The sequence below is a fragment of the Festucalex cinctus genome, chromosome 8, assembly GCF_051991245.1.
Source record: "Festucalex cinctus isolate MCC-2025b chromosome 8, RoL_Fcin_1.0, whole genome shotgun sequence".
NCBI lineage: Eukaryota > Metazoa > Chordata > Actinopteri > Syngnathiformes > Syngnathidae > Festucalex > Festucalex cinctus.
Window position 1 is genome coordinate 10,719,025 of NC_135418.1, and position 17,066 is coordinate 10,736,090.

Here is a 17,066-nt window from a genome sequence, read left to right on the forward strand (position 1 = left end):
ACCTTGTTGCTTTCGGTTTTAATCCAGTCCATTAAAATTGCCATCAACAATCTACGAACAGAATATGCAATCGAAGACAACCGAAGACCGTTTATGATGTGATAGATGTCATGATGTGATTGGAACAGACTCACACTTTGTTATTATAGCGTTGGCCCAATCTGATTGGATTTCTGAATGTTCCTTATTTCTTAAGTCAAGAATGAAATTATTTATTTACTTGATTTAAAACAGTGCTGACTTACACCCATATAAAGTTATGATATTGGGATACAGTATCTATTCAATTTAAAGAAAAAACATGTTAATTTAGAAAATGCGGATGCACTTGTTTTTGTCTTTGTAATGCATTGCCGATGTGTCGGATCAAGCTTCAGTATCAGCAGATATTTTAAAACAAATAGATGTGACTCTGCATGTTCTCCCCGTGCCTGCGTGGGTCTTCTCCGGGTACTCCGGTCTCCTCCCACATTCCAAAGACATGCATGGCGGGTTAATTGGGCGCTCCGAATTGTCCCTAGGTGTGCTTGTGAGTGTGGATGTTAGTCTCTGTGTGCCCTGCGATTGGCTGGCAACCAGTCCAGGGTGTCCCCCGCCTATTGCCCAGAGCCACCTGAGATAGGCGCCAGCACCCCCCGCGACCCTTGTGGAGGAATAAGCGGTCAAGAAAATGGATGGATGGATAGATGTGACTCAAATGCAAAAAAAATATAGATGATTTTGAGACATCCAGTTATTACTCGAGAAAAAAAAAAATCTATCTCCTATTACACTGTATCTTTGTAATACAGTTCAGACTTTGCCACAGCGTTTTATTAGCCCGGCGACCCGCCATGCTTTTCTTGCCGCCCTGCCAGGCTAAGCATTACCTAATACTTATGTGTCACGTTACGCAATTATTATAGTTACTCGTTACTGCAGTACTGTCGTGTAGCTCATACGACCGGAGACAAATTCCCTTGTGTTACATACTTGTCCAATAAAGCTGATTCTGATTCTTGTACTATTTTGTCACAGTATCAAAGCAACTCCTGAAAGGTCAGTTAATCTCCCATAAATGTCAATACTGTATTCCACTAATTACAATCCACTAGTTTCAAAATAAAATCCTCATTCATTGGGGCAGATGTGGCAAATCCAGCCTGATAGATAAACAACAACAGATTTGTTTTGTTTGTTTCATTGGAATCTAATGCTGGATTCCCATCTAAAATTGAATGCTATTTTATATTAGAAGAAATACGGGGTCAAAGGTGAAGCCACAAAAGGCAACATTATGAATACACCGAGTACTCTGGGTTTAGAAATTGACAGTTAATCCTTGCCTGTAGCTTGAGGTAGTGATATGTAGAGTCATTAATATAGTGAAACCCTCATTAACTGCTCAACAGACCATGTCTGAGACGCTGTTCGCACAACACAGCCGCTTCCAAGATGCCGAGCCCACTCAAGGAGGGTAGACGAGTCAATAACCTCCTGACAAAACTTAACAAGTGAGTCACACATTCACCTCTGGAATGCCCTTCTATTACCACAGATATGTGAGCAATCTCCCTGGCCTAGAAAACTCAAATATGCTAATGGACTCCCTCTGGATTTGCAAGCAGGCCCAGAAACTGACATGTACTTTCCAGAGGCCCTGTTTGTCCAAGAAATAGTGGCCTAGTGGCATTGCACAAAGCGTCCAACACAACAAGCGCCCACTCCCTTTCACTTACCCATACTGCCTCTGGATGAACGCTGGGTGAATGGGCTGCACTCCGATGGATATGCCTGCAAGATACGAGGTCGACTGTCAGACACACACATTTGCATTTACAGAGGAGGACCGGAGAACAATACACAGAGACCAGAGTGAGACAGAGGAAGGGCCTGTTCCAATCTGTGGGCAAACAAGGGGCGATACAGTAAACCCCCGCCATATTGTGGTTCAGCTTTCGCATCCCTACAATATTACGGATTTTAAAGTGATCATTTTTAGGTTGTTGTTTTTTTTAACAATATAGATTACGTTTTTGAATTCAGAGTTGCATGCTTTCAGTGTAGTGTAGCGCTGAGCTCTTCTTCATGTATAAATGCAGCAGAATTAAGACAAGAGAGGATGCAGAGATGGTCCTCTTCTATGCAGAGAGAATATAAAAAGTTTTTAACATAATATGGAACACAGTAATGACGATCGCCATCAAATGGAGAAAATTATGATACAACTGTGACATTGCCAACAACTAGACGTCCATCCAAAATTAATGAAAAGAACAAAACAGGTAAGGGAGACAGCCAAGAGGCAGAAAGGACACAAGGAATTTCTGCCAAATACTAGTTGTTCAGTAAATGTGTTACGGTCTGATGAGACTAAGGTTAAACTTCTACTTTGGTAGAAAAGAAAAAAAAACACCATGAAAAGCCTACTAGAACATCTCAACTTGATTTGGGGTTAATGAGAGCAGTGTTTCTCAACCCTGGTCCTCGGGGCACACTAACCAGTCCCTATTCCACACACAGGTGAGGATCGTTATCAGGCTTCTCTAGTGATTGCTGATGATCTGTCATTGTAATCACCTGCGCGTGGAATAGGGAGACATGGAAAACAGGCTGGATTGTGTTCCCCGAAGACCAGGGTTGAGAAACAATGAATCAGAGGCACATTAAAATTGTGACAGTTGTATGCCAACTCCCACTTAACCTGAATTTAAATGTGGTTGGATAATTTTGACTCAGATATAAAGAGGGTGTGCACACTTGCGCAATTACATCTTTTCAGTTGATTATTTTGTATAGGTCAGTTATAGATCACATTAATGGTGGAATAAGTTTGGAGTGATTTATCATGATCTTTTTTGTTGTATCAAAAAAACAAAAACAAAAAAACAAAAAAACTGCCATTTGAACAGATCCACTGTATGCCTGTAAATAATGTTGTACCACGTGGTTTGGTTGAACATTTTTGTGTTTCCATAAACACTGTGGAATTGTCTTTGTTGTATGTGATGCTGCTCGTACTACCTGTGCATTTAAGTAGCAGTTGTTTTAAGTTTGATAACTGCCATCAGGTCTATGCTAATTTCAGTTAGGCTCCATAAGTGTTCCCCATTATATGTTTGCATTAAGCTAGCAGACTTGCGTGAAAATACGGTTTGGTCGAACCTTTTGGTGTTTTAACATACAATCTCTAATTTTTTTGTTTTTGTTTGATGTGTCAGTTTCACAATAAACTTCAACTGGCAGTGACAAATACTTGAACCGTCACCTCTTACTTGGAAAACTATGCAAAAGTGAGAGTGAGAATTAAGGAATACTTTACAAAGTACTCAAATGCGTGTTTTAACAAGTTTAGAAGTGATTGAGTGTCTTTGAGTGTCCAGAAAAGTGCTATAGAAATCTGATGCATTATTATTATTATTATTATTATTATTATTATTATTATTATTAATAAAGTATGTGTAAGAGGTGAAAGTTAAGAGTTAAACATTTTTCTTATGCGGCCTCTCTATATTGAAGTTTTTCAACTATTGCAGCAGCATCTGAACAATCTTCTGCGAGGGTTGACTGTAGTAGAAACGTGGCTGATATGTCATTAGATTTGAAAGACACAATGATTTAAAAACATTTCCCTTAGGGCATGCCATAGTTATGCAACCTGTTTGTAAGACGTTTTTCCCCATGTATGTAAACCTCTATTATTAAGAACAGGCTGTACAGGTAGTTTGATCCTTCAAGTCAGTCATAACTCGAGCTGGATCAGGGTAGGAACACTGATTTTGTGAATACATACATAAAAAAAAAGTATACAGTATATACAATGTCCCACCTGTTTGTATGCTGCGGGGCTTGGCACCAAGGTAGGCCAGGTTGACATTAGCCTTTCTCCCATCAATAATGGGGTTGGGATCCTTGCAGGCTCTTTCAGCTGACCCTCGGTCTGTCATTGTTACCTGGTGAGCAATATTGTAATAGGAAGGAATAAATGATTAATTGTTAAAACTTGAATTTGGCCGAAGTTATGTCTTGAAGCGACTGATGCAAAAAACAAACAAAAAAAAGTGCACACTTTGGCTGCGACCAGCAGTGGCACTGTTGATTCAGCTTCAACTAGTTTGCAATAAGAACAATCACGACATCAGCTATGACCATATCCCTGCTCGACCTCTAGCATAAAATAAATGAATAAATAAATACATAAATAAATAAATAAACCCAACACGTGACCTGACCTACAAAAGTTTGTAATTGCCTATAGACAAGATGGCAGCAAAGCAATAATGTCTAAATGAAATTCCTCAATTCACTTAAACATAGTTCATTTAAGTTGAAACAACTTCACAATATAAGTTATTGAAATTAGTGTCAATAATATTAGTTAGCACAACAAAGCTAGAACATTGCTGAGTTGTTCTTCCTTTAAGTTGGTGAGAAAATACAAGCGACTACAGTTTTGTAAACTCTTATTTCTTTGTTGTTAAATGGGGGTAAAGTAAATTTTCACAATAGCAAAATTTAAAATATCTCATTGAACTTCCCAACTTAAAATTGTATTAGTTTGTTGCCGTGAAATTTTGAGTTCATCTTCACCCAACTTTATTTTTTTCTTTTATAACAGTTCATAAACTGGGGACCTCTCATAAAGGCACTGAAGCTTGCATGTCATGCTCTCCAAAAGCATTACTAAAAAAAAAAAAAAAAAAAAATCATAATGGCATTCCTATAATTAAAATATAACAAACTCCATGGCTTTTTCTTTCAAACCTGCCAGAGCAGCATTGGCACACCTGCTGAAATATGGATTTATGCGGAGTAACATTTAAGGAAGTTATCCAATTAGGGACATAATATTAAGGAGCTCGTCTTAAGTCCACCCCCTCCTCTCTCCCTCCAGGCATTAGACAAGCCCTTCTGTTTTGATTGCCAAGCTCTGCCAGCTCAGTAGCTTCAGTCGGCTCACTGAGTCGAATGAATGTGGGCCATGGCTATCATTGTTTTAGAGGGCATTTTCCAAACCAGCAAGGCGACAAAAAGCGCATTCCGGCGTCTGTGTTGTGAACACAGGAAGGAACGAGGCTTTGTTTACACTGTGTGGAGGCTTGCTGTGGGGGTCACACTAATCTACCTCTGAAGTGTGTTTGGATAAAAGGTGAGCTCAGCTTTGGGGCATCCCACCCGCCCCCTTTCTGCTGGTTTACACCCACCGCACCCAACCAAAATTAGTAGGTTGTCTTCTGTTGGTCAACTAACCACGTGCTTGGCTGACAGCACGCACATCCCAACAAGCCTGTTTGACAGGTAACACCAGTTTCCGCGCTCAACCGTTAGCAACAAGACTCGCAGGACAGTTTTCTCTGGTTTAGGAGCTGATGTGTAAACATGGAGCAATTGTCTTCCATACGGCCTGTAAACACACACACAACACTTTTCCATTCCTTCTTTGGCCTGACAGAACTAGTGTTGATGGGTCTCTCCAGAGTTCTGGTAAATATTTGCATTGCTCACATGGCTTCTGTGCTTTGTGTCAAAGGGAGAATGGCCGGTTTTATCTGGCAGGAACGGACGGGATAAGTCACCTATTAGCCAGGCCTGAGAGAATGTAAAAGGACACTTTTTGTTCACTGAATTGTTAAACAATTCCATCATTATTTATGCATCTGACATTTTGTGATCTGAAGGGGGGTTAACTTAGGCCGGTTCTCCTTACTAAAGCTTCCAAAAGATAAGATCGTCAGAGTATTCGCACATTCACAGGATGAAAACAATTTCTTCCAAAGCAGCCAAGTTGCAGTGTAAATCATCTAAACGGTGAGCAATGCAAGCGCTTCCGTCTATGACAATGGAGGGCACACTGTACAAGGTCAAACTCTCCCACTGCTGCTGCTCCAAAATAACCATATAAAGAAACCATGAGCAGACAGACTCTCCCACACTTAAGCCATAAGCCAGGGTTGTTCAGGGGTGAATGGGGCTGTCTTTGGGGTTAGGGGGCAGACATATGTGGAAATATAATCTTCTTAGTTAACTTGTGTGAGCACTCATCCCCATTAAGATCGAAAGACTATTCAGTTACATGAACAAGGCATAATGTCGACATGGCTCTATTCGGACATCATACGAGGACATCAACATCAACACGTGGAAAGAAAAAAAAAATCAACACGTGGAAAGGCAGACAGACAAGACAAGCAATCATGCTATAGTGTTTGAAAGGCAAATTCAATGTATTCGTTCGGCAAATGAGGGCAGTGTTACTGTTTATTTCATCACGCTGAGAAGTGATTGACTTATCTTGTTCTACTTACAAAGCCATATCCTCGGGACTTGCCGGTCTGCCTGTCGGTTATCACCACAGCCTCGTCAATGTCCCCAAAGGCTTCGAAGTATTTTCGCAGTGAAGCGTCGTTGGTGTGGTACGGCAGCCCGCCGACGAAGATTTTAGTAAAAGTGGTGTCCTTCTGGAGCGCTGTGGGATGCATGGCTTCCAGGGCTCCGTTCATAAACTGGTGGAGAAGCATCGGTGAGCCGGCCAGACCCCCAGAGGCACACATTGGCTAAACTGACTTAACTGCGCTTTAATGGCGGCCCGGCATTTGTGACAAAAACAAATAAAGTAAGAGTACACAGACTCAACGTGCTGTGCGTAAAACAACCTGCTGGCGACCGCTATCTAATTTACTAATGTGAAGGATCCTCCCGTCTCGGTTACAACTGGCAGAGTGTTGGGGGGAGAAGTGGTGACTGTTTTTATATGCCAGAAATGTGGGCCCGCCCCCGCACAACTCTTAACCAATCACATTAGAGTTTGCGTGCCAACTTCTTAACATTATCTCCCCTTCGCCCCGCCCACTCGGAAACCCCGCTGCACCTGCCTTTGTCCTTCAGAGACTCCGAACTGTACAAAAAAACGGTGCCTTGACCCATTCTCTCTAAACAAGTAACTATGTCCACGTGGAGCGGACACAATACCTATGAATAAAATACTGTGGTTAACTATTTGACACATGAAAATAATAAAGAAATAATAATATGAATTTGCTTTACATCACGACAGTGACCGTACGGACTTTAGAACAAAATATGCGTTTATGCGAGTGATAAATTAGACGTACTAAACTAGATTGTTATTTATTTAATTAATTTATTTCATCAATCTTTCCCTGCCCTTGAATGGCGGTTATCCAGTGTGAACCTCTCACCAAAGCCAACTTGGGATATGCTCAAGCCCACCTGCAGCCCTGACTAGACACTATCAAAAATGGACGGAAAATATTTGTCTAGTGATTATCAATCTTTCTCTTGGTCACTGGTAACCACCCCAAGGTGTACCCTGACTATTTTTATAGCACATTTTAGATGCAATTAAACAATGTGCTTTACATAATTAAAAATACATCACTTAAAGGCATCTACAAACAAAAAAATGTAAGATTTCTAAAAGTAAAGAAATAAAAAGTAGTAAATTCAGGAAAAGAACATACAGTACAAGAACAAAATTATGGAAAGCTCAATTGCATAAATGTTTTGAAGGACGTTGTATGGGGGGCTTACCTGGATTTATACACTTGGGGCTGACTTCAGTTATTGGCAGCTTATTCCATTTGTGTTGCAGCATGACAGCTCAATGCTGATTCACCATGTTTGCTTTTAACTCTGGGATCCACTAAACTCACCGGGCCGCAACCCAAATCATGTGATCAGTCACACTGGGGTTTTACAGTTGTCACAACATACAGTACTCTAATATCCATCTTCCATATTGCAAAGTAATGGAGCCACGCCACCTTTTGGTGAGGGGTGAATAAGTATGTCCATATTTGGTATGCATCTTAAATGAGCTGCTTCAAACACTAAAAGGGTTGCACTGGGCTAAGGATTTACATTTAACACCCTGCAAAAAGTGGTACCACTTGCTTACTGACTTTGAAAGGAGAGGGAGAAGCGCAGCCGCCGAAAAATCTTCCCACCCTTGGCGGCTTGGAGCCCCACCGCTAAGTACCAAAGGTCAAGCTCACAGTGAGGTGATACTCTAATAACCTCCATAAAATGGCTTTTAATTCACACCTTGTGCACTATGACCCTGTTCACTTTTCACATGTGGCCTTTGTTGTGACCTCATTTATATTCTTGTGGCAACCCCCACCCCACTTCACAGCTGCTTCGCCCCAACGTTAAAAGGATTCAACCTGTCTGAAGAATCTTTTATCTCATTTGTCCTTTAGGTGTGTGACTTGACCTAACATCCTTCAGTTAAGAGCTAAACAGTCAACACGCTCCACCTGCTGGTCAACTTGCTTAAAACAAGCGTAAACCCAAACATTTCCGTTCCCATTTGTGATTTATGTCCCAATAACGCTAACGTAACTGGTTTAAAATCATACAGTAATATGAGTGAGCCTACCATTTGTATGTTAAATACAATACACACAAATGGCATTAGAAGTGGTAAGCACATCGTCCTTCTTGAGGGCAAGTGATACAGATAACGGATGTAATAAATACATACAAATCAAAGTATCTTCACTTGTTTATTTTACAGCAACATTCCAGAGATGAACCACAGAGTAACAACAAATTAAAAATGGACAGTCTTTGGAGAGGTGTAAAAATAAAGAAAAAAAAGAAAGTAGAAAAGCATACCCAGATGTAAATGAATGACAAATGTTCCATATATATGCACTTATACGACAATTTTTCCAAGAAGTTGTCACCAGCACTGGGTTGTGTAGGCCTCTCTGATTGGTCCATGGACAGGAAGCAGCATCACAGCAGCTGGTCCAGGTGTTTGTCAAAACGGAAGGAATCTTTCTTGAGTATATACGCATACTAAAGCATCTGGTTGTCTGTGTTTCCCCACACCAGATGCGACTTGGCAAGAAGAATCTATAGAAAGGATAGGAGGCAGACAGTAAAAAGGAACAGTTTATTTGAGGCTCTTTATTTAATATATGATGTCCAATTTTGCACAGAATAAACAGTACAAAAATGGTGGTCGCCAATAGCTATTGTAAAATATTGCTTGCTCAAGTCCAATGATTTGTCAATAAAATTCTGTATGCTTATGAATATATATATATATATATATATATATATATATATATATATATATATATATATATATATATATATATATATATATATATATATATATATATATATATATATATAATATTTTATAAATAGCCAAACAACATTTAGCACAGTATACTACGCCTCACTGCAAAGATAGCTTCAAAAACCTGCAAGCTCCATTATCAACCCACTCACTGCCCAAGTGCAAAGGCAGCTTGCACACGCTACAGATGTCGAAACCACACAAGCCTTCAAAGAGATTTTAGTCACTTGTGTAAAAGCACTACGTATTCCCACTGAACCAGTTTGCTAGAACCGCTGCTTGTAGAAGAAGTGGCTTGGAATCAGCGTTTCTGCTCATATCCACGCATGCTCGGGGCTACACGGTGGTGATCAGAAAGACCCAGTGTGAGTCACACGTGCATAGACGAGGTGCGGATCCCATCCGGCGAGCTCCGGGCTCATGGACAATCGTCGTCGGCCTCTCACCATTTCTTGTTACGAGGCTTCAGCTCCTCTGCAGCATTCCTCAAGAAAATGTAGTTCTTCTTCTGGGGGTTGTAGTACTCGTGGCCCTGAAGAAATCATGAGTGACCTCAATGCATTTTCACATTCTAACATCATGCTACGTAAAATAAACATGTTGACATCTTACCTTTGACCAATCATAGCTGGAAGCATATGCAAAGATGCTGCCATTGTGGTTAAAGCAGCAGGCCGTGATGGGCTGGTCCAGCTGCTCCGATGTCTTCAACTTGGTGCGGGCGTCTTTGTCCCAAAAACTGAAGCGACCGTCTGAGCCGACAGTCGCCAACGTCCCGTGAACAGGATGGAAGGAAATGGCGTTGACCTGGAAAAGAAAAAAACCCATATTGATTATTTGTTGTCATCCCCTTTCTACCTCAGCAGCTTTGTACTTCAATAAACCATTTTGAAAAGTTATTGTTCATTGATTCACGATTCCTTTATCTCAACAACTGCCTCATGTATGCTTGGATAATCCTGACATAATGGATGATAAATACACCAATCAATTGTATCATTGTATGCATAGTAATATGCTCTATACATTTATTGCCCATATTCATAATCATATCTAGAGATGGGCGAGTGCCGATATAAGGTATCAGTACTTGATACCCGGCCTTATTTCAAGGTACCGGTACTCACGACAGCATATTGTGGCCATTTTATGATAAGGAACGACAAATTAAAAGAGTAGAAAACGACTATTAATATAATGCAATTTAAAGGTTTTTTTTGTTTTTTTTGTTTATTTATTTATTTTGTCTTTGCGCGGCTGTATCTCTCGAACCCTATGTCCGAATGGGGACATACGGGCATCGGCGGATTCGTCTCAATGAGACCTTTCCAACCGTGTATGTCCCGTCACTCCACGGTATTGCATTCCGGAGATAGAAAATATATACTGTACTGTATAACAAGTAAATTTAAAAAAAAACAACAACATACTTTTAATGGGGAAAAATGACTTTAAATGGAACAAAACAAAAACAAATGATGAATGAAAAAGTATTCATAATAAACTAAAAATAATACCAAAACGAAAAAACATGATGAAAAAAAAAAAAAAAAGATACTGTGCTGTATACTGTCATAAGTAAATAAAAAACATTTTTACTGGAAAAAATGAATGTAAATGAAAAAAGAACTTATAGGATGAAATAAAGACAATAAACAATAAAGAAAATATCAAAAATATATAAGTTATTTTTATACACAAATAAAACGTATTTACCGACTTTAAAATGGGAAAAAGACTTGTCTATAGTTCCGGAACCAGACTTTTGGACCCAAATCTGTGAAAATGTATTTAAAATGACCAAACAGACAAATTTGCAACTTATCCAATATAAGATACTTCATAGAACATATATTACACAATATATGATGAAAAAAATGGGACTCTCTGACTCCGACATTTGTCTCCAGTGCTCACAAAACACTGCCGATACTTATCTTCATGCTTTATGGTCATGTACTCCAGTGCTGCATTTCTGGACTAAAATCTTGGAAAAGCTCGCTGATATATTAAACTGTAGGCTTCCTTTATCTCCAAGATTGTGTTTACTAGGTGACTTAACAATAACTGAGCGACCATGTAAACAATCTCAATCTATATTTATAGCCCTTACTATTGCTAAAAAAATAATCCTTGTCAATTGGAAAAATAAACAATCTCTAAATATCGACCACTGGTTAAACTTACTAATAAATTATATCTCAATGGAAAAAATCTCTGCCTTAAATAAAAATCAAGTATCAAGATTTAAACAAATATGGTCTATGTACATAAAATATTTTAATCTCAATTTGGCAACTTAATCCTGCCAAGATTCTGCCTGTTAACGAGAGCCACCACATCGTTACAACTTCTGTTTTCGCTGCTTCTGTATTTGGTATTTTGTATCTGATTGTTTTTATTTTTATATAGTCAGGAACCTAGTTGCTGCTAGTGGGCTCGAGCATACCACACTATACGACACTATACTCAATAACTCCTTAAGATCTATTTCTAGTGGGCACTAAGCATCAACACTTGGTGTTACTGCATGCTAATTAGTCAATTTTCTTGACGCCGTCCCCTGTGGTCGGGCGGGGGTGGTTCTGCCCCCCCCCCCCCGTTGTCTGCTCGGTGGCGGTTGCGTCTTGGCCGCTCCCTGGGCCCCCTGTGGGGTGCGGTGTTGGGGTGCTTCCCCTGGTGCCCGGGGCGGTGCCGTCCCGGCGCGGTCCGCTGCTCCGTGCCCGGCGGCGCGGTTCGGGGCGGGTGGGCCTCCGGTGTGCCCCGTGGTTCCCTCTCCCCTCCCCCTTCCTCCCCCCCGTCGCCTCTCCCTCCTCGCCTCCTCCCGCCCATCCTCCTCTGCCTCCCGGTCCCTTTTCCCTTGTCGCCCCCCCCCCCCCCCCCGCCTCCTGCCCTGCAGCCGCCCTTTCGCCTTCTTGTCGTCTCCCCCCCCCCCCCCCCCCCCCTTCCCTGTCTGCCCTGCGGCCCCTCCCCCTCCCTCTCCCTGGGCCTGCCCCACTCCGGTATAACTCCTGGCGCCCCGGGCGGGCTCCGGTGGCCGGTGGGCTGTCCGGTAGCCCTGCTGCGCTGGCTGTCCGCCCATTGTGGTGCCGGGTGGATGAGGTGGGGAGCGGGTGGGGGTGGGGGTGCTGGGGGGCGGGCGCGCCACCTACACCCGCCGGGTTGGGTGAGGCCCCGCTGGTCGCTCCTCTTACTCACTTCACTAGCTTGCACTATACACTTTGTAAATATACACATAGGGCACACAACACATTTCTTGGTGGGGTGGGGAAGGGTGGAAACACCGTCTTCACCCTTCAACTCCCCTCCAATTTTAATGCACCTCACGTCCAAGGGGAGGGGTGAGTTGGGGCGGGGAGCCATCAGAGGGGATGGACTGCAGTGCCTGGCAGCGCTGTGGTCCCCCCCATTTGTGTCCCTGCCCCTCCACTTTGTCCCTCCATTCCCTTTTTTAATGCACCACACATATACATATTCATTTTTTTGGGGGGGATACGGGCTCGTTTTGCTGGACCGCGGTTGACGGCTTCTTTCTTTGGTGGTGGTCCTTATGCATGCCAGATCCGTCGCACCAGAATCTACTGAAACTCAACAGAAGTACCCTCTCCCTCCCACAGCCCCTTGAATCAGTTGGTGCTGGTGTCTGTGGTTCTCACTTTGCTTTATCTATCCTTCCCTCCTTCCTCTCTTTAGTTTTTCCTCTGGTCACTTGAGATCTTAATTTATTAGAAGTATGAGGTTTCTGGGGTTGGCATAAGACTCCGGTTTTGTAACCACGCAGGAGGGGTCTTGTTGGTGCTGGACTTCACTTTGATGGATTGGATGTACTGGCTTCTATTGATCTCACTCTGCCTTATCGATCCTTCCCTCCTTCCTCTCTTTAGTTTTTCCTCTGGGCTCTTGAGATCTCGCTAAATTTGCTGGAATTTAGAGGCTTCCGGGGTTGGCGTAAGACTTTGATTTTGTAATCATGGGGAAGGCAGGAAGTGTTTGGTCGGTGCTGGATTTCACTTTGATTTACCTTTCTTTTCTCTTTATTTCTTTTTTTTTTCTGACCTTTTCTCTGGTCTCCTGACCATTTAAATCTCACGACTCTGGCAAGATTCTGAAGTACCTGGTTAAGGCGAAGGGTAATGGGATATTTATAAGGTTTTAGGTGAATGAATGAGTATAAATTTATACGTATTTGCACGCACGCACACGCACGCACACATACACACACAAAAAAAAAAAAAAAAAAAAAAAAAAAAAAAAAAAAAAAAAGCAATGATGACAAGACGTTGAATCGGTAAGACTACCGAATGAACAATTCTGAGCTCTTTAAAAAAAAAACAAAAAAAAAAACAAAAAAAAACAAAAAAAAAAACAAAAAAAAAAAAACTTTTTACTGGAAAAAATGAATGTAAATGAAAAAAGAACTTATAGGATGAACGAAAAAGCATTGATAATAAAGTAAAAATCATACCAAAATGAAAAAGCATTATACAGTAAACAAAAAAAAAATATATATATATACACTGGTATAATGGGATTTTATTTTATAGTTTTAATTAACGCGGATTCCCATTATTACGGGTAGTTTTTGGAACGTAATACCCGCAATACACGAGGGAACACTGTATTAGGATATAGGTTTTTCTTTTTTTTGGTGGGTGGGTTATGTATTAAAAGTACCAGTGGTATCGATAGTTCGTATCGTTGACTACTTAAGAGGTGAGTACTCGTAGGGGCAAAAAGTACTATTGAACATCCCTAATAATACCAACAACAACATACCATCTGATTTTACAATCCTGAATGTGCCTCATAAGATCATAAATATTATTGGCACTGCCTTTAAAAATGCATTGCGTAGTTTAAAATGTTAATGTTAAAGCTTTTTCTATGTCACATATGCTCCACCAATGACCAGATAAGTACAAAAAGCCCTGACTTTAACTGCAACTGTGCCTATCAGCTAGCTTGTATCTTCCCTTCAGTGTGGAGTGTTCTCCACGAACACTCCAGTGGGAGAGGTGGAGCGGTAGAGGCACAGCTTCAAGCACAGCCAAAACTCCAACACAGACTCCAAGAAAACTGAAAATATTAAGAGTTTACTTGAGCACATGTACTCACACGAGCTTGACACAGAGGCTGCAGTTACGCTTTAAGCCAGAGGTGGCAGTCTCAAGTAAAAAAGTGACAAACTCCGCAATGCACCAATAAGTGTGGTCACTTCCTGCAGTTAAGTGAGTTGTGGGGGCCATGTCATATCGTATTGTAATGGAGTTAGAAGAAGAAAAAGTAACATAAGAATTAAAAGAAGAAGAAGAAGAAGAATTAGAATAATAATAATAAGAAGAAATTGTCTTACAGCATAGATGTCCTGTGGGGTGGTTGTGTTGGTTCCATTCGACCTGTGGCACTTGAAGGTGAAGTTGTCTTTGGCTCTACATGAAAATGGGCATATACATTTGTGTGAGATTGTTGCCTGTACATTAGATAACATCAACTGCTACTTTAAAACATGAAAATGGAATCATGTAAACAGTAGTTGGTGAAATACTATTGTACAACAAAAATGCAAGTTTTTGTATTGACACTTACGGGTTTGGAGGGTTTATGTAGTGGATGGCAACACGTCCCTCAATGCTTCCCAGCGCAAAGCCAGTTGGCTTGTTCTGCTTGTCCTTGAATATGGCCACGCAGCGGTGCTGCAAAACATATTACAGTCAAAGTGACTTACATATTCGGAATATTACACTTTGGAGCATGAATGCATGTTTCTTGACAATGATAAAAATCTACTCACCTGATGTTTAAGGGGAGATTCAAGTCTGCGAAATTCGGAGGGCTGGTTCTCTAACTGGTAAACAATTAGGCCCCGCTCAGCTGTAGCCACCACCGCCATGGGGTACACCTGCAGAGCCAGATCAGAGATATTGATATGTACTAAGAAAACCTGCTCGACACATCATCCTTCTTCAAGGCAACGTACAACATCAGCACAGTAGCATCTTTCAGTCATCTGCAGAGACATCATAGGATTGGGCGAGCGGGTGTCCCAAAACTAGAATAGAAACAAGATCACGTCATGTATGAATGGTTGAAGATACATCACGTGCATTTCAATGTGAGGACACAGGAGAGTCCACCTTCAGTGTTTTGTCCCAGCTCCCAGTCATGACACAGCTGTAGTTTGGTGCTTTAATCCAGTGAATCGACTTGATTGGCCCATCGTGCTGTTAAGTAAAATGGTTGTAAGTGAGAAAGATTATTTGATGATTATATTTTATCTCTGTCACTGGGTTTACAATGCAGATCCAAGTGTGTGATTATTTCCATGTAGAGACCAAATCTGTGCATTTACGCTGCACCTACGTTGGCATATTTGGAAGAGGCCTGATTCCAATCTGAAGATACACAGATGTAAGTGCACTTATTAAAAAATAATAATTCATATATATATATATATATATATATATATATATATATATATATATATATATATATATATATATATATATATATATATATATATATATATATATATATATATATATATATATATATATATATATATATATATATATAGTGCCAGTTCAGAGCATGAAAATTAGAACCGTGTCTCTTGAATCAAGCAGTGTTAAACCAGCCCGTGAACACATACTGAATCAAAATAGTGGATCCAAAATGCATCCCATATTACCTGTGCAATCTGCATTGCTTGATTGCTGTTGAGATCCCACATCTTAGCGGTCTTGTCACAGGAAGCAGTGAACACTTTACTCCCATCCTGGATGAAAAGCAAGCATGTTGATATTTTTAATTTGTGTACAAGAGGGCTTCATGTATGGTATTGGTAAGACTTACATCGCCCCAGCACGTATCAAGCACAGGACCTGTGTGCATCTGTTGCGCCTTGGGGACAGTTTGTCCATTGTCTTTTACCTCCCAGCAGCGGACCTAATGGCAATTCACACAAACAAATGTTCTTATTTTCTATGACCACACTTAGTAACACTTGCCTTGAAACGCTTACTACAGAACCCCCTACAATTACGCACATCATTCGCCCAGGATCCTCCAATAAGAAAATTCACAGGCATGGTGGGGGGGCTAAAAGCCAGACAGCTGATGCTGTCATCAGGTGGGGAAGTCACTTCAACATCCTACGGCACACACACACACAAAAAGTACAATATTTGACACAGCAACAAGCCAACAAATCTATATGCAAAGCCACTTTGCTATTTACCTTCATAGGATTGTGCGTATCAGTCGTTGAGCTTCCAAAAACGCCAGTCCCCGTTGTTCCAAAACCGGAATTTGTGCCAAACAAACTCATGGTGCATTACCGTAACTCCTGATCTATACCTGGTAAGAGAAATACATATTGCTGTGACGCTGTCATCATCCGGACTGCAAATAGCAACTCTGACGGGCAAGCGCTTTAAAGTCAAATATGCTGGAAGCAAAGGCTTTGCCTCGCTACGTTTAAAAAAAAAATAAAAATAAAAAATGCATTCGGCGAGGGCGTGGATACAACAAATAGCACTAAAACCAACCCACCAATTTGGAAGTAAGTGCAATCGAGATAAGGACAAAATGTCAAATAATGATCCAGCTCCATAATTATTCTAATAAGATTATTTACATAAGAACGAAGTGTGAAATGTTACGACTTCTGAGCTAGCTAACGTTAGCTAGCTTCCTGCTGGAAATCTTCCACTTTAGACCGGCAAACGTCCCCTGAGCAACAGCGGTAAACACAATATTTAAACAATACGTACTCGCCTTTATCAAAGAGTATACGTACCCCGAATTCGTTTATCTTTATCCAAATTTTGTCTCCGACGTTGAGCCGAATATAACGAATTTAGTCGGCGCAACAACAACAAAAAATGTGGCTTGTTTAGCTAAGCGCCGTGTCGCAGTTTGGTGACGTAGGACGCCGTGGGAGGGGGTGCACTTTGCGGTTTTCACACCTTGG

The 17,066-nt window shown here is 41.1% G+C and overlaps 2 protein-coding genes across 4 annotated transcripts in view; both read right to left on the minus strand.

Moving 5' to 3' along the window:
- Window positions 1–6,711, minus strand: part of LOC144023887 (RNA-binding protein 38-like) — a 15,402-nt gene extending 8,691 nt beyond the window's left edge. Inside the window, exons 1-3 of the mRNA XM_077529812.1 lie at window positions 6,285–6,711; window positions 3,809–3,932; window positions 1,719–1,773 (exon numbers count right to left, since the gene is read on the minus strand). Coding sequence (XP_077385938.1) covers window positions 1,719–1,773; window positions 3,809–3,932; window positions 6,285–6,530 — 425 coding nt within the window. The 5' untranslated portion in view covers window positions 6,531–6,711. The remainder of the gene's footprint in view (window positions 1–1,718; window positions 1,774–3,808; window positions 3,933–6,284) is intronic.
- Window positions 6,712–8,488: 1,777 nt separating this feature from the next.
- On the minus strand, window positions 8,489–17,056 carry rae1 (ribonucleic acid export 1). Of its 3 annotated transcripts, XM_077529796.1 has the most exons (13): window positions 16,893–17,056; window positions 16,332–16,450; window positions 16,141–16,245; window positions 15,947–16,039; window positions 15,783–15,869; window positions 15,229–15,315; window positions 15,072–15,143; window positions 14,886–14,993; window positions 14,681–14,787; window positions 14,448–14,523; window positions 9,707–9,901; window positions 9,541–9,626; window positions 8,489–8,862 (listed from the first exon to the last, which is right to left on the minus strand). In XM_077529796.1, coding segments are annotated over exons 2-13 (1,107 nt in total). In that variant the 5' UTR covers window positions 16,422–16,450; window positions 16,893–17,056; the 3' UTR covers window positions 8,489–8,861. The 3 variants fall into 3 exon arrangements, with proteins under 3 accessions (XP_077385922.1, XP_077385919.1, XP_077385921.1); XM_077529793.1 differs by lacking the exon at window positions 8,489–8,862 and having other exon boundaries at window positions 9,537–9,626; XM_077529795.1 differs by lacking the exons at window positions 8,489–8,862; window positions 16,893–17,056 and adding an exon at window positions 16,646–16,813 and having other exon boundaries at window positions 9,537–9,626.
- Window positions 17,057–17,066: the final 10 nt, after the last annotated feature.

Bases quoted from the DNA above. Each gene is read 5' to 3' on its own strand.
- rae1 (XM_077529793.1), bottom strand. From the start codon at position 16,421: ATGAGTTTGTTTGGCACAAATTCCGGTTTTGGAACAACGGGGACTGGC. The intron at 15,316-15,782 runs GTAATATGGGAT...TTTACTTAACAG, and splicing joins AAGCAATGCAGATTGCACAG to CACGATGGGCCAATCAAGTC. The intron at 14,788-14,885 runs GTGAGTAGATTT...TATGTTTTGCAG, and splicing joins AATCTCCCCTTAAACATCAG to CACCGCTGCGTGGCCATATT.